The following is a 25,768-nucleotide window of genomic DNA, read 5'->3' as shown; positions in this document are numbered from 1 at the left end:
AAAAAATATTATAGATCAAGCTGACTCGGCATGGACTGTAGAACAGTGAATACAACAATGCTGATCACTGCTGCTAATAACAATATCTGACATACCTTTACAAGTGGCAGCAGCTCTTAGTTGCAGCACTCACTGAGCTCCGAGTTTAACACGAGTTGGAAAAAACATTTTTCTACAAATTGTAGTGGTTTTGGCTTCTAACTTTGAAATCAATAGCAATCAAAATCTCAGCAGGCTGTAGAAGTTACTGCCTCCTTTCTAATAAGCTTGAAAACATAATCCAATGCTTTCCTCCTCTCTAGAAGTTTTGTTTACAAATATATTTATTCAGAGTAGGAAAGCACCTTCCCAGCTTCACTTTGATTCATTGGTACGTTTGCTAAAGATAGTTTCATGTTTACCCCCAAAAAACAGATGCTTTTGAAAACAGAAGACAGAAGGTAGAAAATGCTTATGCTTTCATAGCATGCAGTTTCCTCAATATTTCCAATTACTCAAATATTCTAAAAGTTCAATGGAAAGGAGGTTCCAAGTTCCATTCACCTGTTTGAAGTACTTCTGTCTGTGGGTCATTTGCTTATCTGAAACACACATGCACTAGTGTCTGGATACAACCAGAATTCACCCCATTGTTTTCCTTGGAGGAGGAAGGTGAGGGGATTATCAGCCCATTGATGATGGTTTAGATAGGGATATAGGAAAAGTATTTTTGTGAGGGAAAGTCTATGATTGGAGTCTTTCAGATGCACATTAGTGTCAGTGTGTCTATAAGCCTGCAGCTTGTTTGCTGTTGATGCACACAGATAAAAGGCAAGTTTTCATAGTGCCTAAACAATAAAAAGGAGGAAATTCTTTTGAGGAGAGGTCTTAGATTCATATTTCTGCTGATCATATCAAGAGCAAAGACAACATCATAGCCCACAAGGAAACAGGCCACATAAGCAGAGGGCAGTTCCTCCACCTGACAGCCATGGACATCATCTCTTAGCAGAGACAGGACAAAAACTGTACTCAGAAAATAGACAGGAATTCAGCTCGTAACTCATAGTTAGCTACAATTCGGTGATGGGAAATGAAACTTTGAATCTTTGATATCATCGTTCCATTTTTTTTTATTGGAAGTTATTTCAGCTTTAATGAACATCTTCCAAAAACACATAGTAAATACAAACAAGTAAAGCCTATTTAGAAGACTGCAGAAAGTCAGCGGTACCCCTGAAAAATTAAGTGATAACACATTTACTTAGTGCCTATCTGTGTGAATATAAATAACTGAGTTTGATTTACATTTGTCTATTTATAAAACAAGAAGAGGCCCACAATTTGGAGGAAATACAGAAACGTCATTTTTGTGACATTTCCAGTAACAAGAGAACAAGTCCATATAATAGAAGAAAATAATATTTTAGAAAAACAGGAGACAGTATTGGAATGAATAAAAGTGAAATAGTGAAAGAAAAAGAACTGAAATTCAAAATCTGTCCTTATCATAATGCATCCTTACCTTCAAGTTATCAAGAGTCACTTTATAATATAGTGAGAGTTCAGTATACTCTCAGAAAGGAAGACCAACCTTTCCTGATCTCCAACCAATGCGGCCAAGTGAAAACCTTAGTGCTTGGCTATCTTTCACGGCAAGATACATTAGGTACTGAGATAGGCACGTATCCACAGTTAAATTCTATGTAATATATACTGACTTTGCTAATTCAATGTGATAAATGCATATATATACCTTTATGTTATCTTTATATACACATGCACACAAAATACATACATACATAGATATAAGCACTATCTCTCTCTCTCTAGTTCTAAACACTGTATAAACACTCACACATACATGTAAATGTTGTTAGAAGATGTACAACTCTTGGAATTCCTGCTCAGGCCAGATTGCTTTGAAGAAAATATAGACAGAAGAAATGTACTGATAAGGAGTATGAGGTTTTGAGAGAAGCATATTTCTTTAAATTACATATGATAAAGTTATTTTAACAATTAGAGCTCCTAATCACTGTAAAAATATCAGTATATGTATAGATCTGATGGTGTGCATGCACTAAACAAATAGACCAGAGGTGTACTTAAAAACAGTTTCTCCAGAAGGTATAGAAATATAATCTTCAAATAAAATTTATTTTAGAAATAGATAAATAAGACATAAAAGGAACAGTGCTCAGTAATTCAATATGAAAGCAAAAATATATATAAAAAAATATTTGTTAAAAAGATTTTACAAATAATACTTAAGACCAGGATATACCATAAATATGTTTTATGGTAAAATGGGAAATCACGGAAAATGTGTAACAAAAAACCCCCGCAGCATTACAGTTTACATTAAAAAAAGAATTCTATTTACATCACAAACCAGCTTTGTTCCCGACAGCACCCTACTGCCCTTCAGCAGTCCTCCACTCAAATTCAGAAGGATTTAAAGATATCCTCCAAAGTCCAATATATTTTCTGACACTACAGGCAGCTCTCATACACACTGCAGATTGTGTGCCATAGTTTTTCCTTGGAGTGACTTGCTTGACACCAGGGCATGTTTGAGATCGAGTAGCATTGAGCTTTGGTAGACACAGATCCATATGAAATCCAGACGTTGACAATATGACACAAGATGCAGAACAGCAAATCTGAGAGCCATCTTTGGCTGCTGGCATTGTAGGACTAAAAGCAGCGATGCAATTAATTTACTCTTTAAAAGTGGCAACAATTAAAGAACTATTCTTTTTGCTGAGCCACACAGAGCACTGTAACTAACCAAAACGGAACTCTACGACTTTACAGACACAGACCTCTCCGCACTGGAGACGGGGGTGGCAATGTGCACCCGATATAAGGGTAACTCTTTTGAGATGATGGTAAGTAATAATATCGACAATCTAAACATTCTAAAGTATAATAAAATAACTTAAAAAGTATGACTGACATTCCAAAGAAAAGATAATGAGTTTACAACTTCAAAATCAGTATTTGGTCAACTCAATGATTTTTGGTCTTAATTTACTCTGACTTCTATGCAGTCAGAAAACAGCATTTCTGTGGGTGAAAACATTTGAGAAAGAGTTGGCTTTGATACAAATACACCTAGCTTTGACTCAGGATGCTAATATGCATTTTAAAGAAGAAAAAAAAAGAAAACAACAAAAAACCTAAACACAGAAGTTTTTGACTGGTCTCCATTCAGCCCCACATCATTGAAAAGTGTAGAAATTGACAGTCAGCACACATACACATTTGGTCTCATCAGGCTTTCATGAGACTTTCATGAACCTATTTAATCATCAGAAGGAAATGAGATCTCTGAACAAGTCTTATACAGTCTATGAAAAAATGACTTTAAAAAGTGATACTTAGAGGTAAGAAAACAAAAATCAAACCAGAGGAAACACATGAAAACTGAACCACTTAAGAGGTTGCTGGCTTTTCCCTTTGTGCATTTGGAGGGTTATTATATTTGGCTGTGCTGACTCATGAGAGAACCAGAGGAGAGAGATTACTGATTTGGACCAATAATCCAACCACTTGATGTACCTTTTATTTCATACATGTAACTTTTAAGAAGTTTAAAATCATCCTAAATACTTCTAGAATTATTTACTGACAGCCTAGAATGATATGACCATTGAAACACTAGGAAAGAGATAAACCTTTGGCTAGGTTAAAAGCAAAAGAACTAGGAATCTCAGGAAAAATATTTTTCTCTACAAGCACATAAGTGGCATATTTAAATGAGAAAGATAATTATCAAAGGTTCTCGTCATACTCAGTGTAACAAAGTAGCTGCTTCTAGAGGGCATGCAGTCTTAACCTCAAAATAACTTGCTATAATGTATCTATGCCTTTTCACTACCAGAGAAAAAAACCAAGGCAAATATATAGGTCAACTTAAGACAACTACATTACATGCTTGAGGTTAGATTAGATCAACCTAGTCCAGTATCCCACCTCATTCTCTCGATTCCATAAAATAAATTCAATATAAGTATTCAAATTACTTGGTGATATTACTTGGTGCTTTCCTTAATCAAACATAACATGTATGACTTCTCATCAAGGAAATACAATCTAATTAATGTAAGAAGAGAAATCAAAAGATTCAAAAAAACAAGAAAAAACACAAACTGAAAGTCTGTGAAATTCTACCATCTTCCTGACAAACAATTCTACCAGGCCAACTCTTAACAAGTATCCTTCAGTGCTTCCCATCACCCACCTGCAAAGCATTTAAGTAAACAATTGTAACAACAATAGGAAGGACTAATTTATTACACTAAACAAGACTTCTTGAATAAATTCCTTACTACCCTAGGAATTAACTTTCAACCCAAAGCAACTGGCTGAAATGTGGCATTGAATTAATAAATATCATTACTGTATGCCTAACCGCTTAAAGTGTTATTTTTTTAGTTTGAAGCATCAATGCTGCAAGGGTATGATAAACAGGAACAGGAAAACTGTCTTACAGATACAAACTTCTTTGCAAGAAAATGATTTGATTAACAGAAATGAAAAGATTTTCGTAACAGTCATAGCTATAATTATGCAATACAATATGCTAAATTACAATACGTACTTCATTATTAATAGAATTTATTTTACAGATCAAATAGCCAAATACACATTTTTAAAAGAGCCAGATAGCAAACGTGGAGGAAACTATAGGCAACAGTCATGGTAGACATTCTGCAGTCCAAGAACTGAGGCAATGTGAATATTAAGTACAAGCCTATAAATACCTTTACACCAAACATACAGTAATGTGTAAGAATTTCATGTTGTAGCCTAATTCATGAATCATGAAAAACGTTTTCTTTCAAATAAAGTTATATATACTGCATACATCCCAGTTAAAAGCAGTGTCTGTACTTCATTTTATTCTAGCAAACTAATATTACATGTTTTCACATAAGTGCATAAAACAGGGTTCTTTATACTCCTTTGCTTCCTAAGAAATTTTGCATTGCATATGAAATTCTAACATTATAGATAATACATATTAAGCATTATTCCCTAAAATGTGAGGCAATATACAAGAACTTGCAACCAACCTGCAAACAAAGCTGTCAAATTTTATTTCTTAAATGTCCTGTGCTAAATAACAAATTATTATGAAAAAATAATTTTTTTAAAGTTAACTATATAGAGAAATAACGTGGGGAAAAAACCCAACCCATGTTGCTGGCTAACAGCGAAAAAAGTATGTATGCTATTTCCTATTTTATCACACTGAAAAGCAAGCCACTGTATGTATGACTTTTTTTTTTAAATAAAAGTACTTCAAAAGGTTAAATGTATGGCACCTGTTACACAGACATTATCTAGATTCCAGCAAGCAAAATGCAAATTAACTTTTATTTTTAGATGTTAAGTGAATACCTTCCAGTTATTTAAGAGGTCATCATTTCTTACAAAGTGTTGTGGATAAGAAAGCAGGTAATGCTCATTTTTCACTACTACTATTGTGACTATAAAATGAGAAAGCAGTGATTTGAGCAATGCCATGTATGATCCATAGCAGCAATAACATCATTAAAAATATTATGGAATAGATATAAATAACACGTAATTCTTAACATGTGTAATGGTGCTATAAGTGACAACAATTAATTCGTTTTTCTTTTAAACGCAGGGAGTATAAAGAACTTTACATTCTCTTTTAAATGTATGAATAAAATTTATTGCTCCCTTTTAATATATTTATAGAAACAAAATTCCTAATTGTTTCCACTAAAATAAATAAGGAAAGTCTGGGACAAAAAGATGATTACAAGCAAAATAGATTTACCATAATCGCCAACTGTGAAGAAGGATGGGTCACATTACTTTTTTCTTAGCAAAACTACGTTATAGAACACTATAGCACAATGTACTAAAATTTGTCTTTTCTTTTTAAAAAATTCTTGCCCTTGATACCTTTGAGTAGGGCAGCTTGAACAGTTCATCGTCACTTCCAAACCCCTCTGGAGATCAGACGATAAATTTCTTCGGCAATCAGAGACAGGACAAAGGGCTTTCTCGTGCTATTTCCTTGTTTTCATGTTTGCTGGCTTAACATCATTGTGTACACGTACGACTTCAGTATATAACATCAGATGCGATGACGTTCAGAGCTGGCAAACAGAGAAACAGCATGAGAAAAGCCCTTTCCTGCATCATTTTCCCCATATACTGTAAAATTTGTTTCCAAATTTCTACCATCTCAGTCACTGTATGGTTTGAGAAGTACCGAACTACTGTGGTTCTAAGTAACAAACCATTTTTGTTATGTGTGTGTCTTTTCAGGTTTCTATATACAAGCAAAGATTTGCACACATCTATATACATATCGCAAAAACGCTGAAACAGAATGAGCCACGAAAAGAGCTTCTATGTATGTTATTCTAAGTTTCTTTTTTTCTTTTTTGCTTCATCAGCTCAACACACAAAGGGCTGCTAAAAGGCTTATAGCTATCAGAAGACTACTATACTGCCTAGAACATGTTCTACAGGATTTTGACAGATTTCATCCAAGAGCATCGCTCCTAAGAGCAAAAAATATTTTGGTCTGAAGAGTTCTTTTGCATCTTTAATCTATATTTATCATCAACAGAGTTACAGTCCTAAAAAGTCACAGAAATTAAGCCATTCAGATCAATTATTTCCACAGGAAAGAAAGCACTATCAATACCACAGTCACCAAGACACTAGCCACTCACTGGTCAGGAAATTGCTTTCAACTGCAGATTATTGAGTGTAATACCTTCTTGGAGAAAATTGGACAAGGAGGAAGTGTCAAAATTAAACTACAGTTAAATAAGACTTCATTGTTGACAATGGCTTATAGCTATAGGTCATTTAAAAAAAATATATATATATGTTGGATCACGAGGAGATAAGAAGACTAAACTTTTCAGTTATCCACTGAAAAATGAAGGTGAAATACACTAAACATTCAGGAGGATTTATGCTGCTACTATCCCAAGGCAAACTACTATTGCAGAGAGAGTTGCACATCATTCTAGCTTGCATAAAAAACACCCAATTATTAATGCTGGAACTTCATCTACCAACTTCAGTATAAACTCAGTCAACAAGGTCTCACTGGAATAAAAGCCTTTGTTTTCCCTGAATTACTTTTTACTTAAGTGTCAAATTCAAAATCTTTCATTTTTTCCTCACACAAAACATTTACTTCCTTTTTTATTTTCTTTCCATTTGTGCTGTTTTTATCTTCTACTATGAGGCAAGGGGGGTACTGCCCTGATAACTTCCCCCATGCTTTTCCAGTGAAAAATACATATTAGAAGAACAATTCTGAAGAAGTTTTTCTTCAAAGTATTCCAGAGAGGAAAGTAATTTTCTTGAGCAGCTTTACTTCAGTAGCACTGCACATTTAAGTGACTGCTCACTAACTTCTGAATTGCAGACTTTCACTTATCCTTCAGTTAGAGATCTTTTCTCCAGATGTGAATTTTTTTCTGAAATGTATATACATTTCAGGAGCATACCAGAACTATTAGCAAAATTAGGAGCCAGAAAATTAAGATAAAATTGCAAGAATATTTAGAATCATAGAAATAAATTTTGAAATGGCTTTTAGGAAGGGCTTATAGCAACAGCTGTTTAGTCAATATTTAGAAGAAAGTGTTGAGTATAATTTAGTCTGTATCTGCCAATGCAAAGTACCAGTGTTATCTCTATACCATTTTACATACCAAAGGCGTTAGCACTGCCTACTGATGATTACAGTATACTAAACTCACTAGTCTCACTGTTATTAAACAAAACAATAAATCCTGCAGCTAAAGATTTACCTAACAGGTGAGTTTTCAGAGCTATTAGTTTCAGGAACAGTACAATACTCTTTCAGTTCACATCCTAAGCACACTGTTCTCATAGTGAGTGGGAAGCTATAACGGTTTTTCACCACATTTCAAATCATAATAAAAAAAGCATCAGAAAATGTATCATAACTGTAAGCATGTCTAAGCAGTTGCTAGTGAGACAGTAGGGCCCTAAAAAGGCTATGTATTTTTAATAAGGTCTACTTCCCATTCAGAGTTCTGTAAGGAATATAATATCTCCAGTCAGTTTCTAACAAACAAGTGCAGCAGAGATCACTGTGTAATCTGAAATTTTGATTCCTAAGTATGGATATGTTCACAGATGATAGAATCCTGGCAACTAAAATCAACTAATGAAGATTTGCATTAGTAAATACAAGAAAAATTAATCCACATGCCCGCTCACTCCCTCAGCTTCCCAGAGATGGTATAGTGTAATAGGAGTGGAATTAAATTAACATACAGACCAGAGTCCACTGTGAAGCAGGGAGAACCACTATAAAGCATGTAATCATAGTTTCAGGGCATGATTGCACCTTCCAGGTCTATCAGTGGAAGAGGTGGACTGAAACTGAACCAAGTCCTCCAGTGCTGCTTTCATGAACATTCATGTTGCTTCACTAAGTCAGGTAAAATTTGCTTTTAAGTTAAAGCTTAAAATGACAACACAAAAGGTCACAATACCCTTACTCATAGACCAGGTGTTTATATTCAAAGATTTCTACTGCTCCTATAGTATAAATTACATTATTTTCAAATGAAAATACTGTCTCAAATAGCATTAATTTAGAGAAACAGACAAGAAGGAGGCGGCATGGGAAGTTCTAATTGTGGCAGTAGCTTCTTTGAACCAAGCTACCAGATATAACATTGTACTCTCTCATAATGCACGTTTTGAATAGACAAGTTGATACCAAGACAGGCATTTAAATTATCTTAATGTTGTTTAAATACTTGAGCAAAGATTGTGGATTTTAAAATTGTGTTACGTACTACATGAAAGCTACACTGGGATAACCTCTTTTTTCTTTCGATCATTCCAGTGCAAAGGCAAAAAAAGTAGATTTGTGTCAGTATGGAATACTTCACATAGCCTGCTCTCACTAAGGTAAATGTCAAAAGCAATAGAGTTGTTACAAAGCTCGCAGACAGATAAACTTTAAAGGTGCTGCATGCTATTCTACCAAAGACATGCCTCTTTTTATGAGGCCCAAGACTACCAAAACAATGAAAATCTGGGTGGAAATGAGTTTCATTTTATGAGCCTTCAAATACCCTAGTTAGAAAAACTCTATCATGAATAAGAAGTCCTTTCACAATTTATTATTTGGTAAAACTTCTTCAAAAGAATTCTCTCTACTACATGCCCAAAGAAAGCATGCTATTCTGAAGGTCTACCATCACTAGTACTTACTAATTCCTACTATGTAAATTCAAAATAATATTAGTATCTCCCTCCCTAGCCCTTTCTCACATGCAACAGAAGCTTGACCTCTCTCTTATGGGAGATTAATTACATTAGGACCATACTTTTCCCTCTTCAGCTTCCTGTAGTTCATGATTCAATGTGTCCTCGAGCTGCTTCAGGAGTCTCTAATTCCTTCTCCATAAAAATTTCAGCTGTTCCATTGCTTCATTCACCCACAGGACCACTAAAGAGATATTCTGTTTTTTTAGCAGAAAAACCTTTCAATCCTCTCTTGCATAATTTTGAATACAACTGTTATAATGACTTTCTGTCATTTTATAGATCACTTAGACAAATTTAGCAGTAAAGACAAATAAAGCAGTAAAGCATTTAAAGATGGGAATCAATACCAATTCAGACATGCTCAAAATTTAGAGCTTCAAAAGAAAACGTGTATTTTTAGCTTTAACTCAATATTATTTCAAATATCTTAACAGAAAGTCTTACATGAAAAAAACTAAGAGCAGTTGAGATGCGTGGCCTATTAATATCAGGACTCTTTAGAAACTGCAGAGATTTCTTCACAGTGAATGTAGTCTTCTTTAATCTCCTTCAGAAAGCTTTGGGCTTGTAAAAGGGATGCATTACAGCATTTGTTAGTGATAAAGTAAAATATTTTTTCTCACCTTAGACATTATTTTCATTTTTCAAACTAGTAAATCTCCCTTTTTAACTGAACTTAGAATCCTTCAATTCCCAAGGCTGTCCTACAGTTTTCTGAAGTGTCAGAGAGTGCACGACACAGATGTATCATTAACCACAAACATCCTGTTAGTGTCCAAGGCTGAAGGATGGTGGGACAGCATGACATCTGAAGCACCGTGGCAGAAACTTATTTTTGGTTGTTTCTTTACTGGCTAATAGTGACAACTCTAAGTTAGTTTGTCCTGAAGCACGTTCTATAGCCCCAACAGGAGATAAAACTATACAGACAATAATAAACAAAACCAGTTTAGTATTAAGACTGACTTTTAAAAGATCCACTGAGATTTAAGAAATACTTCACTTGGCTTTACTTATAATGAAAAACAATTCTGCCTTTATGACCACAGTCCAACACAAAGGACTTAACTCTAGTGGTCTTTCTTGCTCCATTTATGTAAATAAATGCATTTATGAAATTACTTAGTTTTATTTAAATAAATAATAAAAATGTGAATTGCATGTTTAAAGGTAAACGTTTCAAATTAGTGTAAAAGGCCATTGATAGTAAGTAGTTACACCTCCAACAATGATCACTTTCATACAGGAAAAACAAATCTAAATAAAGCATATTGTAGATTAAACAAAATCAATACAAAAAGTCATTTTAATCTTTTTGATATATTCAGTGCATCATACTAATACAATTTCAGGTATATATGAAGATAAGCTAATATCAGGTCACAAGTATTTGAAAAACTCCAATTCTATTCTGCTTTTCCAGTTAGGAAGCCCCTGTCATTGACCTTTAAGGTACAGATAAAAGGAAATGCTCTTTTCCCCAACCAACTTCTGCAGAAGAGAACTGCTTCCATTCTACTTTAAAAGCCCTTTCTGATGGAAGAACCATCTTAGTATAAACCAAGAGAGCCATGAGCTTCCTTTCTTTGTCAGCAGCATTATCGCACAATAAAGTGCATTTAAGCAGACGACGGAAGGACCTTTTTTAGATCTAGGCCTACAGAAATGCTGAAAACAGTGCCACTCTCCTCAGAGTTATGAGAGTTCAAACAGAGAAACAAATTAGCAAGCAGCTTTTCCAATGTGCAATTTAAATTAACACATTCAAGTATTTTTAATAGAAAATACACAGATCTCAAAAAGCTATGCATTTTTCATTCCTGTCATGTCTTTAAAAAAAAAAACCCTTCACAGCTATGCATTTTTCATTCCTGTCATGTCTTAAAAAAAAAAAAATCCCTTCAATTTTTCTGTTCATGTGTCTCAGAAAGATGAAAGTTTTATACAGCATAGTGATATGGACTATTGCACAGATTTGTGTGGATAAAGGAAATAAAATGGAATAAAATAAAGAACCCATCCTGCAACTTTCAAAAATAGGAAGCCTACTTTGAATGAGGAGCTTTTTTTTTAGGTACATTTTGTTATTGCTATAGTGGTAATAAAACAAAGCCCACAGAAAAAAAATTCAAAACCTCTGCTGGAGCAAAAAGTCTAACAGTTATGCTGAGGATTTATTCCCAAACGACAGTATTAAAATATATTATCAATGGTATAATAAACTCTCCTGATATGTTTGTTTCTTTAATGATTAATTCCTTGACCAATTAAAGCTTAACTAACAAACTACTTTCATTTAGAACTGTGATATTTGTGAAGAAAGAGAATTAAACAGACAAACAGCAAAGCTTTATTATCAGTGAAACTTTTCAGAATATGGATAGACATTAGATTCAATTTCCAGTGACTTAAACTCCTTCCGTAGTCTTGAAGAATAAAACGTACTTTGGTTCTCATTTTATTTCTAAGTGGAGGACTCTTTAGACATTTCCCTTGCTGTACTGAATTTCTGAGAAGCTAGTATCTGGTTTATCAGGCATAGCAGCAAATAAGTGAGAGCAATTAATACTGATGCTTCTAGTTTTACCCTAACTTTGCCCGTTGACTGTTGTTTCACCACATTTAAGTAGTCCAGTATGTTTCTAGTCTGAAAATGGCATCGAAACTCTCAAGAAGAAAATCCTCGCCTGCTTCTGAGAGACCTTGAAGTAATGCTATGCCCAAATGAAGGCTGCAATTCCAGATGCCATTAAGAACCACTTACCAGATTCTGTAAAGCTATATTGCTTTCCACCTGGCCTAGACTACATCAATTCTTGAGCATACAATACTACAGAAGACAGTACTGTAACCTCTCTCTGCCTTAGGGAGCTGCACTCCGTACTGCAGTAATGCAGGAAGTGCCGTACTGCCATCTGCAGTCAGCAATACCCACCAGTGTAATCATTCAACATCCTTACAGCCAACTGTCATTTTAATTTTCTCCCTTAACACTGATGAATCTCACATTGTTTACTTTTCAATGCCTCGATCAAACATGACCTTTCAAACTTTTAATCCTTGCATTAGAAGTTATTTTGCAGTTCTTAGAGCTAGAGTTATAGGAATGGCAAAGTAAGAAGGGAAGGAGAAAGAGAGCAGTTAAAACTTCCATTACCTGTCTGGTGTGTATGGGGCCTGGGGTCTTGAAGCCTCCTTGACAGCTGCATTCAGAAACACTGTAAGGGTCCGAGCTGCTTGATGAGCACTTGGAAAGCGAGTCACAGCCCACCACAAAGGTGTTATCTAATGGCAGTTCCTGAATGACATGGTGCTTCTTGGGGGGTACAGGAGTCTCAGGTTTAATCTGAAAGGTAGGCTGCGGAGAAGCAGACTTGTAGTGCTTTGCTAAATCTGGGCTATCAGGCTTAAATGTGGTCGGTGTAGTGGCCCAGTTATATTTTCCCATAGTCTGTTCTTCTAGTTCTACAGGAATGTCTAAAGTGCCATTTATGTGCTCATGGCCAGGATCATCAGGTTTAGATTCTTCAATAGTCACAAAGTTGAGGAGGAGACTTTTTGGAGAGCGCTTCTTCTTCTTCTTCTTCTTCTTGATCTGCCTATTCTCTTGGTTTGGGGAAACCCATTCACCACTCTGCTTGTTTTTTTGGACAACCTTGTGCCTAGGTGTCTGGCGGCACCGTACTAAAGCAGTTACAAAAATAACCAGAATAACCGTCATAGTGCCTGCAATAATGGCAATGATAATCTTGACATAATCATTGGTTTGTGGGGTTATCTCACCATCCCCAACATTCTGGCCAATTGGAGTTTCCATGTTCCTGCGCACTAGCTCTTGAACGTAGGAACTGTTGGTAACTGTCTCATTCACAAACAAATGCACAAGAGCTATAGTATAAAGAGACTCCGGCTGTCCTAGGTCATTGACTTTTATCACCAGTCTGTGCAAGCCATGATCTGATGTAATTACCTTCTCTTTCAAAGTAATATTGCCTGTTAATTGGTCAATTGTAAACAAGCCCCTTGAGTTGCCACCTATGATGCTATAGCGGAGCTGTGCATTCATTCCTGTGTCATTATCAACTGCAAAGACTCTAGTAACTACAGACCCTGGACTGGCTGATGTCGGAACTAATTCATACGAATAATTAGATGAAGGAATAACAAAAACGGGCCTGTTGTCATTTACATCAACAACATTGATGGTGACTTTGGCAGTTGAGGAACGCTGCAGTCTTCCTCCATCCACAGCTTTCACCTGGAAAGTGTATGACCCCTGCTGTTCCCTATCAAAGGTAATATTAGGTCTTATTACACCAGTGAGTGGATCTATAATGAAATTATCTCTACCATTTAATATCGAGAGACTGACAGCAGCATTCTCTCCAGAGTCAGCATCTGTAACTGTGATAAGCCCCACTGTACCATACATGGGTAAGTTTTCTGGCACATAGAAATTATATTCATTATGCGTGAAAGCCGGGCTGTTGTCATTCTGGTCCAGGACAGACACTGTCACAGTAGCATTGGTCTGCAATGGTGGCATCCCATTATCCTTAGCCAGCACAGTGAAGGAGTATCTGTCTTGCTTTTCCCTGTCCAGCTTTCTCACTGCCGTCAGAATGCCCGTACGGCGGTCAAGGTTGAAAATAGGGGGTGCATCAGAACCCAGGATATAACTGATCTCAGCATTGCGCCCACTGTCAGCATCCGTAGCACTTATCTTGGTTAGCTGAGTACCAGGAGCATTGTTTTCAGGGATGGAAAGACCTATGATAGGCTGTGTAAAAACTGGGGCATTGTCATTCTCATCTTTAATTTTGATCAGGAGCATTGCAGACTGGTTTAAGGGAGGTTTCCCTGAATCTGAAGCCACTATTTTAATGGCATATTCCCTTGTGGCTTCATAATCTAGAAATGTAGCTGTCTCCAGGAGAAATTGATTATCAAACACTGGCTTTAGCCTAAAAGGGACATCATGATCTGTAAAACAAGTAACTTTTCCATTCAGATCAGCATCCTTGTCCATTACTGTTATCAACGCAATTTTTGTATTAAGGGGAGCCTTCTCAGACAAAAGTACTGTCCCGTTCACTGGATTGATGATGTATCTTGTGTCTATTGATGGGACATTGTCATTAATATCTGTGACATTAACAGTCACTGTTGCTCTTGATGGAGTTGAACTGCCATCACTTGCCAAAACAGTTAGTTTGTGTACAGGAGATTCCTCCCTGTCTAGTGGTTCTCGTATGGTGATGAGGCCAGTGGTGTTATCAATGGCAAACAGCCTTTTGGCCAAACTGGAGATCTGATTGCTGAAATAGAAGTGGATCTGTGCATTTGAGCCCAGGTCTGCATCAGTGGCATGGAGCTGAGAAACAGAGGTGCCCACTGGAGCATTTTCTGGAACGCTAACTTCAATGTCATTCTCTTTGAAGACTGGGCGATTATCATTCACATCAGTCACTGTGACTTGCAGGATGGCAGTGCTAGATCTTGGAGGGCTTCCACCATCTTCAACTTTAATTTTCATAACATAGGTATCCTTCTGTTCCCTATCCAGGATCTGTTGGACAATCAGTTGAGGCCACTTATCTCCCTCAGGTGTCTCAATTATATCAAGCCCAAACACATTCTGACCCTACAAGACACAGAAAGAACATACTTTAGCATGACGGTATACTTAAATATAGAAACATCTCAAATGATGTTCTGAAATTCTCATGGAATATATATATTTCTATGTACTGAACACAGGAATACACATTTAAAAATTTACCTTTATTTTGCAATATCCAAATTTGATTTAAGCACTAGTGCCTTAAGAAAGCTTCAGAGCAAATGTGAAGAAATGGATACTTCAGAAAAACAAGTGGGTTTGGAGTGGGTGGTAGTGTGTTTTGTTTTCTTTTTTTTAACTAGCTTCTCTATTTCTACTACAGAAAGGTTACTAAATTCCTAGACAGATGCAATTTGGTTTCTCTATTGTATGAGAGAGTGTAGAGGAGGTTCAACCACATCCAAAGGCAAAACAGTATGCAGAGCTGGGGGACCTAAACCTATACTCAATTCCAAGGAAAATGAGAAAGATATAGAGACGGTTTCTTTGTTTGTGGAGCAAATCTGGACATGATCTGAAAGCATTAGTATAAAAACCCAACACCATCACTGAAAAGGGGCTTACTGCTTAATTCAGGTGTTACAGAACAAAGTAAATATATTTAAAAACCCATTAAAGCTATCCCTTTCTTCATGATTATATATTTTACATTTCTAGTGAAAATTACAGTCCCAGTGAGAAAAGATCTATTTTCATTTCAAAAAAATATCACAGAACTATGAGATCAACTTGAAAATAATACTTTTTTTTTCCATGGGGTTTTGCTGAACACCTTCGCAATTCCAGGGATGTTAGAAATGCTACATATATTGCACAAACAGCTTCTTTTAAAACACTACTGTTGACAAATAGCCTGCTAAAATAAAGATGGTAATCTAGAACTAAGTTCCCTCTTCTGCTGTCTCTTCAGACAAGCAGGGATTAAGAATACCACAATTATCCTCTCTTTTCCCATGTCTCATCCTTTAGAGGTAGAAAGGAAGGAAAGGCAGTTCTCCAGCCGTATCTTCCATAAGGGCAGGACTAGAATGCAAATCACTAAAGGTGAATATATAGGACAACCACAATAAGAAGCCATTGATGAGGATGCTGAATAATTAGGATTTTCTTTTTGTGTATCGTACTTGTAATAATGAACAACAATGTTCAGCCTGGTTCTTTCTCTGTTTATTGTGCTTGTCTCTCACTTTTACTTATGTAATTGTATGTGTGCTCTAAACTGATTTGAGACACTGCAGATCAAAGGGAAAGAAAATGTTCCCAGTGCACAAGGTTCCTTATTTCTCATTACTTGTAAAAGACTTGTATTCACTGTATCTTTCTACCCACCGTTAAATAAGTACATTTATACATCGAATTCTGCGTAAGGCTGTACTTTTTCATTGACTTGTTTTTTCAAAGCCAGAATTTGACCCTATATAAGTAATCATTTATTTTGTGGAAAAGTATTATCCATCCACATTTCAAGAATTACTGTACCACTTGCACAGTACTTGTGACTGACTAGGGACAGTCTAAAGTGAACTGGAAAACATTTTGAATGAATAAAACAAATACAGCTTTGGCTTCTTTAGCAGAAGTCATATGAAGATAAAAGTCTTGCAAATAATTTCTAAATCAAGATACACATTTTGAAGCAATTAGGTTAGTTTTTAGAATGGTAATTCTCTGTTGATCTCTTCAGGCAGGCAGAGTGTGAGTTTCCTCTTCATTTTCACTTTGGCTAGTGGTTACTTGCAAGAAATTTCAATAATTACTGAGAAATTATGAATTATATATTCTATGCTTTAACACAGATTTCCAGAAAAAAATAGTAACAGAAGCAAGGGGGGGGGGGGGAAAAACCCCTGAGTCGTTACCATCCAAACCCCGCAGAACCAATTAGCCATCGTCCTCCCTGACCTGGGCTTTCAGGACGGGGGGGGGGGGGGGGGGGGGGAAACCCCACCCTGTCAGCTATCTTTTACTTCTTTATTTGTACCCTTATGAGCACAGAAATTGAGTGTTAAAAATCCTGAGCAAAAGATGAAGAAAAGTAAATGGCTCTATCATCATTAAAACATCAGTGAACTGAAAATTTCCATTAGGGTCAGACTGTTACTTGGACTCAACTGCACCTCAGTCACCACATTATAGCAGTGATCTGAAGCTTTCATTTGCAATAGAAAGGGTATGAGTCCACCAGAAAAGCATAATAGATAATTAATATTTATATAGTACCTTTTGCCATTAAAATGACTGACCGGTAAAAATAATCTGCTACATTATCATCTCCACCACTACAGAAGGGTGTGAGTGAGAAATAAAAAGTTTGATTTTTTTTCATCTAAAAAGACAGTTGAAGCAATGTAACCTAACTATTGGAAGCAAAAGAAGGTTATGTCCATCTCAGAGCCAGGATCAGCTTTAAGAGGCTCTGGCCCTGATCATACGATTCTTTATCAGGGCAATATGCTACTCTGTTACTTTATTCAATTTTCATAGCATCCTTTTCAGTGGATTCATGCACACAGTAGTCTCTGAAACAATGAATCTAGTATTCTTGTTGAACACTCCCTACTGTATATTTACCTGATCGTTTGTAATGGATCCAAATGTCCTTTTCGGGGCTGTTTTGGGCTGTCATGTAAATAAAAAATTAGAGAGTTTTTAAAAAATATGTAACATTTAGATATATCAATAAATACATAATCAATGATACATGGACACAATGGGATAAGCTAGAAGAGCTTCTATCATTACAAACAGGACTGCAAAGTGCACCTAAAGTCTACATATAACTTGCCTCTGGATATACATATTATAGTACCACAGTATCTCACCACTACGTTTTGTTAAATCCATGGGGTATTGACTACTTGAACATTGTAATGCATGGCTACAGATTGCAACAGGGGTTTCACTGTTGAGAGGAATGGGAAAAAAGACCAGCTTCTGGTTATTGCTTTTAACAGTGGCACAGCCTGTTGTGTTAAAAACATCTTATGAACTTACACTTACAGACCAGTAAGTAGATAGAATGCAGTAATTTCCCCAAGAAATAGGGAAGGGAAAGAATAGTGTGCTAAATAAGCATGTAAAAACAACTGCTTGTGACACAAAATACCCTGAAATTATGACAGTCTATTAGTGATTATTTCTTAAAACACCACAAATTATTTAATTGCACATAATAAATATACATCAACTGACAAACAATATATTAACACTGTCAGCAATCTTCATTCAAGAAGAGTATTCTGAACCTTTAAAGAAAGGCACGTGAGCCAAAGACAGCTCATTGTTTTGTGTCTACAACTTCGCCCTATACTTATTTTCAATACTTCATGCACTGTAAATGACAAACATTATGATTATGTCTTCAGTTCAACTGAATCTTAGAAGTCAAGGGCTAGACAACATGCATATAATAAAATTTTACTAATGTTATACAATAATTCATTTCAATGTATATTGCAACAAGCTAGAAGTGCACACTTATTACATGTCAACAATCCCGTTAAAATCGGCTATTTTTATTATTTCTAAAAATATTACTGTCTGAAATTTATAATAGCAGACTTTGACTGACTAAACTCTAGCAGGCCAAATACAGCAATACTGGGAAATTAACAAAAGTGTTAAAAAGGGGAAAAAAAGAAAAAGGAAAGAAAAAAAAAATCAGCTTCCTGACAAAGTGATTCAGTAACCCATTAAATAAGTTACTTAATAACAAGCCTTTAGCTTACATTAAATCCTAAATCCAAAGGACCCTAGAATCTTTTCAGAAAGTCCAGAAAATAATGCATGTTTGCTAACTGCTATCTATTTCAGATATAGCAACACAGAAAACCCTTGTTTCCTTGTTTGTTTTTGCCAAGACACAGGGAACCGCAGTGTTGTATTAGCAAAGAAAAGAGTATAGTAGCAAAATTTCAATTCCTAAAAAACTGGACAACAGCTATACAGTGGAGAGCTTTTTTAGTAAAAGCCGAAAATTAAACTTGGATTTTTCTTTCAAAGGTGATACTTAAAATGTTAAAATGAATTTCCAAAGCCAAACTAAAGCCTTAAACACAAAGTATTCTACATGATAAGCAATAATGGCTATAAGTTCCTATAACAGCTGCAGATTACTGCACTCAGATCTATAATACTGTAAGTGTTGTAGCTCTAATAAAGGTCCCTTGTATGCTATTGCTTACACAGTGTGCAATTCACGTGTTCATGCATCCTAGAAGATGACAATTTGTGGGACAGCTGTCCCGTTTAAAGACCAGACTGGCACTGCCCTCATCACACAGCACAGCTTCCAACCTAAAGTTATTTGAAAAATGTTATTAATACCCATGGTTACCTTATGAACTGAGTGACAGTACCTCAAAGGAGAAAATAAAATTACCAAGGTAAGATATTTTTAGAATGCAAAAGTCAGCAGATGTAGAGTCACTTGCATATTTGCAACATTAGCTCTTTGTCAAAGAAACTACAGACTTTTAATTTGTAGGACAAGATTCCTATAAGTTTTGTTCATTTTATGGTTTTCTGTCAGTGTCACACACTGTTTCACATGGCTTCCTCTGAAGCAAGGCAAAGCTTAGCTTTGAATAACCTGAATTTATGGGTTCCAAACCACAGTAAAAGTAGGATTTGGAAGCTTCTGATCATGTATGAACCAGAAGTGAATTTTGTGCATTCAGAATTCTAAATTATCTCCTTAATTTTTATGTAGGGATAGAGAAAATTATTAGCAATGTCTGTATCATAACTTGCTATTCTTCCACCTCCAATTATAAAATAGCTTCTCGAAATGTAAAGCACTGCCAAAGATTGTCTCTCCACATACACAACCACACACAAAGCCTTACTCAGCCTGTGAAACAGACAGAAAGCAAAATGCTGTAGATGGGATCAATAGAACATAAGGATAAGAATGAACCATTTCATGCTGGAAAGGAACAGTAAAGGGTATAATATGGAAAGAAGAAGAAAACAATCAATGCATTTAATACTGATTTTCTGAAGAAAAAAAAAAAAAGGCTAGGAGATACACCGAAACATGTAATTACTTCCTTGGAACTCTGAATTCAATGTTACTACAAAAAGAGTGAAACAGTTCTAACAATTACATCGCTTGAGCCTCCTTAATCCTTTTGGATGATTTGTTCCTTTCTGAAAGAGTTCCTTTCAATCTTGTCATATTCAGAACATTGTCACCTCTACTTTATTTAAGATAGATTTTTTTTTTCTAAGATGGAATATTTTTGCATCCTCCTCAATTCTTGGCATCCAGTTCTCAGAACTTATTAGATCATTTAATTAGAGACAGTAAATACTACATTTTTAATATATTTACTTTTTTTCTGCCCTAATTTCTCCAGTCTACACTTAAAGCAAGCCTGAAACTCCATACATAAAATGTGCTAATATCATTAATCTACAAGCTTTATAATGGAGGGAACATGGAGAGCTGGAAAGCAGCAATACACACGCTTAACATTTTCAAGACCACATCAGATTTCAAGAGTAACTCTCTCCCCATATTACATCTTTGGTATGTGAAATGCTGTTTCAAAATTTTGAATCATGGATTACAATTAAAACATAACAAAAAAACAAAACAAACCCCCCAAACTCTTAATAAAAGTTCACCCCATATACCTCGACAAACTAGGGTAATAGTAATGGCGTACCCACATTGCTCTGCATTAACATGATACAAAATTACCAAGATAATCGTTTACAAAAAAGTGGCAGCAGGAACTGGGCTGTCACTCGAACAGTCTTGCACAATGTACTGTAGACATACAACTACATATTGCAGCAATATATGCAGATGCACCAGAAAATTTAAGGGATTTATCTTCACAATACTCCCGCTATATAAACAATTGTATCACTATCTGAAGATGGAAAATTGAAGTACAGAGACATTTTATCATTTGTCCAAGGTTTGTGTCCTGTCTGAAAGAGCTGGCCATTTCAGAACTACCAATCATGTTTTAAACTAAACTTCAGAATTTTAAACCTTATAAACCAAAGTTCTTTCATTTAGACATGCTCTTCCCAAAAGAAGAAAGGTCAATAGCTCAGATATGGCAATTAGGGAAGTAATCTCCCCCCTTAATCTTCTCCATTATAGTTGTTCTGAAATATTCACAGACATATTGAACAGGTAACTACATTTTCAACGCACTTGAACATGTTCAGATTAGGGTATTAAATATGTTTGAGCTTTGCTCTCAATTTCCATGTCTCCACAGTCAGATAAAGCTCCAGAGAGCTGACTTGTGCTTCAGTATGTTCTCTGTCATACTGAGAGTCACACTATAGATATGTATTGAAGAAAAAAATTAGGATTTATATTAGGCAGCAGTATATTCTACAAGTGAATTTTTATATCCACATTATGTGTGACAATTACATATTTGCTCAATTTCCCAGTTGAGAACACCAACAGGAAAAGAACAGATGATCTCTAAAAAAGAAAAATAAATGAATATATGTTTTAGTGATGGAATTCTCTAATGCGTCACTGTGCTCTTGGAGCTAACAGTTCTGTACTGCTGTTCAGAACAGCTCCTAAATCACAACCTCATTTTGCTTGGACAGCCAAACAAAGTATCTTGGGCTCCTAATCGCACATTTTAGAGCTCTCAGATGAATGCTGACTAGGTGTTGGTGCAGTGTGAACCTATAATGCCCTCCTATTCACTACCTGCTATATAACCAGATCGCTACTTTCAGGCAGAGGAGATTAAAACTGACAGCCACTTGTACACAAGAAAATAGAGAAAACTGAGACATTTCTGAAAATTCCTTTACCCTAAGAAGATACTGTCCAGTATCCTCAGCTTCCAGTAATTTCAGTGGGAACTGGAGGTGATGGACACATGCGGATTTGGCTCATGACAAGTGGGAAAACAACAAAAAAAGAAAATCAGAGACAGAAAACCTTTGTCCTTTGTTAAAAATGAATACAAATATTTGCAAACCTACATTCACTGAAGTGATGTATTCTTATTATCTCATCCCCTCTTATACAAACACAAAAAATTTCAGCTAAAGTGCATGATTTCTTTAAACACATGGCATCTTCATAGACAAATCCATATCCTAACCTCTGATACTGTAGATTTTCCAAGAAGTTATTTAGCAAGATTCAGGGATCCTAGCATCCAGAAACACAAAGAAAATAAATAAGATAACACATTCTTGGGATACATCACATGGACATTCTTTCGCATGCAGAAACCATGATGTGCATGTATCACTGCTTTATGAATTTTGACATCAAAAAATACACAGCCTTAATGCAGAAAATTCAAAACTCAAGGGAAAAAATATAAGAGAATGAGACAAAAAACTAATAGAGTGCACTCTTAATTTTTAGTGGACTTTTCGCAGCTTTCACAATCAGGCTTTACAAATTGTAGGCCTCTCACAAATACTGCTGAAAAGAACATAATGGTAAACCTTTCTCAAGGCCTCCACTCTTCACGGGGTTTTGTAAAACTCAGGAGAAAGTTAATGTGAGACATTTAACTACTCCAGTAACATGTTTGCTTTTGAAAGAAATTAAGCTATGCTTTTCCAAATAATGAAAACTTATCCTTTTTCTATTATTCTGAGAAAAGAACAGTGGAACTATCATATTAAACTGTAAAAGCATATGACATACGTAAGCGCAAGATGCCACCTGACTACACATTGAAAGATAATAAATAATACTGCAATTCCAGAGTAATAAATCAGAGTTGCTGAAAAGATGTACAGAGTGACAGTAATTACTAAAAATAGTTCCAGGAAGACTGAGTTCTAAAACTCATTAAATAAAAAGTCTTTTCACCACATTGATCATAGAATGTAGGGAATAAACCAAAAATATATTTTCTGGTGCTGGATTTATCAGGAAGACTACTTGTCGTCTTATTCCTCCAGCACTACTGACTCCTATTTATCTGAATCTGTAGAACCAAGCAAGATAAAAAGGAAAAAACATTTCTCTACTGTAAGGCAGTAACGACTCTGAAAACCAAATCTGAAAAGAAATCTCATGCTACCTGTGTGTATTGAAAATTCTAGTATATAAACTGTTGCGATTTCCTAGTTAATAAGGTATAGTCCTAAAAACAGCTTCCCTTTGAGTTGTTCGTGATCAAAAAATTCTAAAAGCATATTTGACACATACTTTTGCAAGTAGCTATACTCAAGACTATATTCCTTTCTAAAAACAAAAATAAAATCCCAAGTTTACTCTAATTGCATACACTTGTACTATTTCACAGACACAATCACTGATTAAATTGATGGAACTGATTTGCAAGAAAGAACATAAAATTAAGAATATTAGAATGGAATGTTTACAGGAGAAATATGAAACACTCATCATTCCAGCCCAGCTTTTCTGCTCAGTTTTTGTTTACTGTTTACATTCTGTAGTAGCAGATCAGTCTTGAATATACACTATGAGTTTTGGCTAATGGACAGGAGTTTTTCCTCCAACAGAAAAAGATGTGAAAAAAACCCCATAGAACCATAGAACACAGTAAGCCAACATTTAAGCCTGAAGAATACCAGCTTCAGAAGGTTAATAGAATATCCATCTCCTGTTGCAAAGATCTAGACAAGTCCCACCAGATAACATATATCCTCCAATAAACTGTGAACTATCTATCCTCCAAGACTCTCCCACAATCCATGGGAAAAACTGCATAGACTGGTTAATCTTAGTAGTAAAGTGAATGATGGGGTGTATCTCCACAGGAAAGCTAACACCAGAATAAACAAAATAGCTGAAGTGTTATTTAGCCACATGACTGACCCACACAAACTGTACTATTCCAGAAAAAGCAAATCAAGCAAAGATAGTTTAAGTAATGTCTGTCCAGTAATGACTTGTGTAATCTAAGTCAGAGAGAAAAGCAAGCTTTCCCAAATCTGGATCCCCTCAAAGTTCCTTCCCGAGGTTAATTCAGTCACCGTCCTAAAACAGATATTTCCAAATAACAGTACTCATGCTGTTTGTGGTACAACAGAACCTTGTAATGTGTGCACAGAAATTGGATCTGCGGCTGCTTCCTTAGTGGAAAATATCACTAGCTGTTGGCCAACCAACACGATGTCAACGCCAAGGTGCCATGTGGCAAACAAACCAGCAAACTTTCCCTAGATTCTTCATAACTACTCCACTATGATAACAACCTCAGGTTAGAGAACCATCACAACACCCATAGAATGAATCCTGCTTTGAGACACTTGCTAACCAAGACAGCATCTCTCAGCTACATATGGGTTAGAACTAGGAAAATGGTTGTAAGAATGCACCCTCTGGGGATGATAACGTGCTTTGAATAATTTAATGCTAAGTTTAGCATCCATATTCTAAAAATGTGATGTAAACAACCAAATCTACTAAACCAAAACTATTAAATTAAATCAACCTAAAATCTGGCAAAAACAAGGTAATTTCTGTCCATCAACTGAGAAACTGACTATCAGCATGGAAAAGGAAACACCTCAAACAATTTAACACTCCTAAAACAATTTTTAACTTAGATACAAGGACTTAGCATATACCTTGTTTTTTAGTTATTTAATTTCTATTTCTTTTAAAGGGTTTAATGTATTGTTAGGATTCATGCATATTACAGTATTAAGCTACAAACAAATATTAAATTTATTACATTTATGAAGCAGTGCGTTAAATAAACTGTTGATTTAGAAATAAAAAATTTTTGTTAGGCACGTTAGTATTTTTAAAACATGCCTAGGACATTCTACCAACTACTATATCTGTCATTAGACATCAAACTCACAGATACTGAAATAAGGCAAAACAATAAATGATTGAGTCAATTTGTTCATAGAAATCTACAGGACTGCTCACTACAATAAAAAAATTTTCAGTTGTTACATGGATTCACAATTTAGAGTACCATCTCAAAATCCTAAGGTGACACTATAAAATTAATTGCTAAATTTGTTATGCATTCTACCTACAGAGTCAAAACTTCACTTCTACCCTCTACTAACTTTACTGTTACCTTAAGAAGAGGCCTACTGTGAATATACGTGGAAGAACCCATTGTAAAACGTAAAATTAAATGAAATCTGTTTTGGAATTCAGCATTATGGCTTTTAACAAAACAGCAAAACCTAGACTAAATTAGTGAAAGTAAGAATGACAGCTGAAACGACAGAGCTTCCAAGAGGGCTAAGCATTATTAAAGTTTTTCCTTATTATGCTCTTAGGCACAATCTGATTAGTTCCAACAGCTGCCCAGCAGGAAAAGCCAACCAATCATTCCACAGTAATACACATATTAACGTATCTCTTCAGTTTCCAGCAATTTCAGAGCCAGGTAGCACACAGCACTATAGCATGAGCTTGTATCTTTTGATTTGTAGTGATATCCAGTATGTCAAATGCAAACCACATCAGATATTCTTGATCATCACAATGTAAGTTACTGCCTTAAAACCTCTTCTGATGGATAAACAAGTTCCACCCACTAGCATATAAAGAAAAAAAACAAGAAAACATGAGGGGGAAAAAATCCACTGCATGTAACTTAAATTAGTCAACTCTTTGTTATAGGCAGTGAGTAAGAAAAAGCAATTTTCTTTGTTACCTTGCTCATGAAACTCAGTAGCCTGTAGCATGTGCTATGCTGTGACAAATTATATAGTTGAACTTCAAACCAATATTCAAAATAGTTTCTGAAAGACTTCACTCCTGCTTATAAGAATTCTTCTAATATTATCTGAACATTACAACAGCAATGAAAACACTGGTGGTTTTACCATTTATTCTAGCACTATGAATGTTAGATATCATTTATACACATACACAAC

The 25,768-nt window shown here is 35.5% G+C and overlaps 1 protein-coding gene across 2 annotated transcripts in view; it reads right to left on the bottom strand.

Moving 5' to 3' along the window:
* PCDH11X (protocadherin 11 X-linked) overlaps window positions 1-25,768 on the bottom strand; it is a 504,069-nt gene that overhangs the window by 410,829 nt on the left and 67,472 nt on the right. The window contains exons 3-5 of one of the 2 annotated variants that reach the window (XM_014955204.1): window positions 17,504-17,551; window positions 12,467-14,953; window positions 2,121-6,125 (exon numbers count right to left, since the gene is read on the bottom strand). In XM_014955204.1, the coding sequence (XP_014810690.1) occupies window positions 6,120-6,125; window positions 12,467-14,953; window positions 17,504-17,551 (2,541 nt within the window). In that variant the 3' untranslated portion in view covers window positions 2,121-6,119. Of the gene's footprint in view, window positions 1-2,120; window positions 6,126-12,466; window positions 14,954-17,503; window positions 17,552-25,768 lie in introns of those variants that run through there. The other variant, XM_014955203.1, reaches the window with a different exon arrangement.

The sequence above is a fragment of the Calidris pugnax genome, unplaced genomic scaffold (genome assembly GCF_001431845.1).
Source record: "Calidris pugnax isolate Ruff unplaced genomic scaffold, ASM143184v1 scaffold38, whole genome shotgun sequence".
In the NCBI taxonomy this organism is placed as follows: Eukaryota; Metazoa; Chordata; class Aves; order Charadriiformes; family Scolopacidae; genus Calidris; species Calidris pugnax.
The sequence above is the reverse complement of the archived record's forward strand: the minus strand, read 5'-3'. Positions and strand labels throughout refer to the sequence as shown.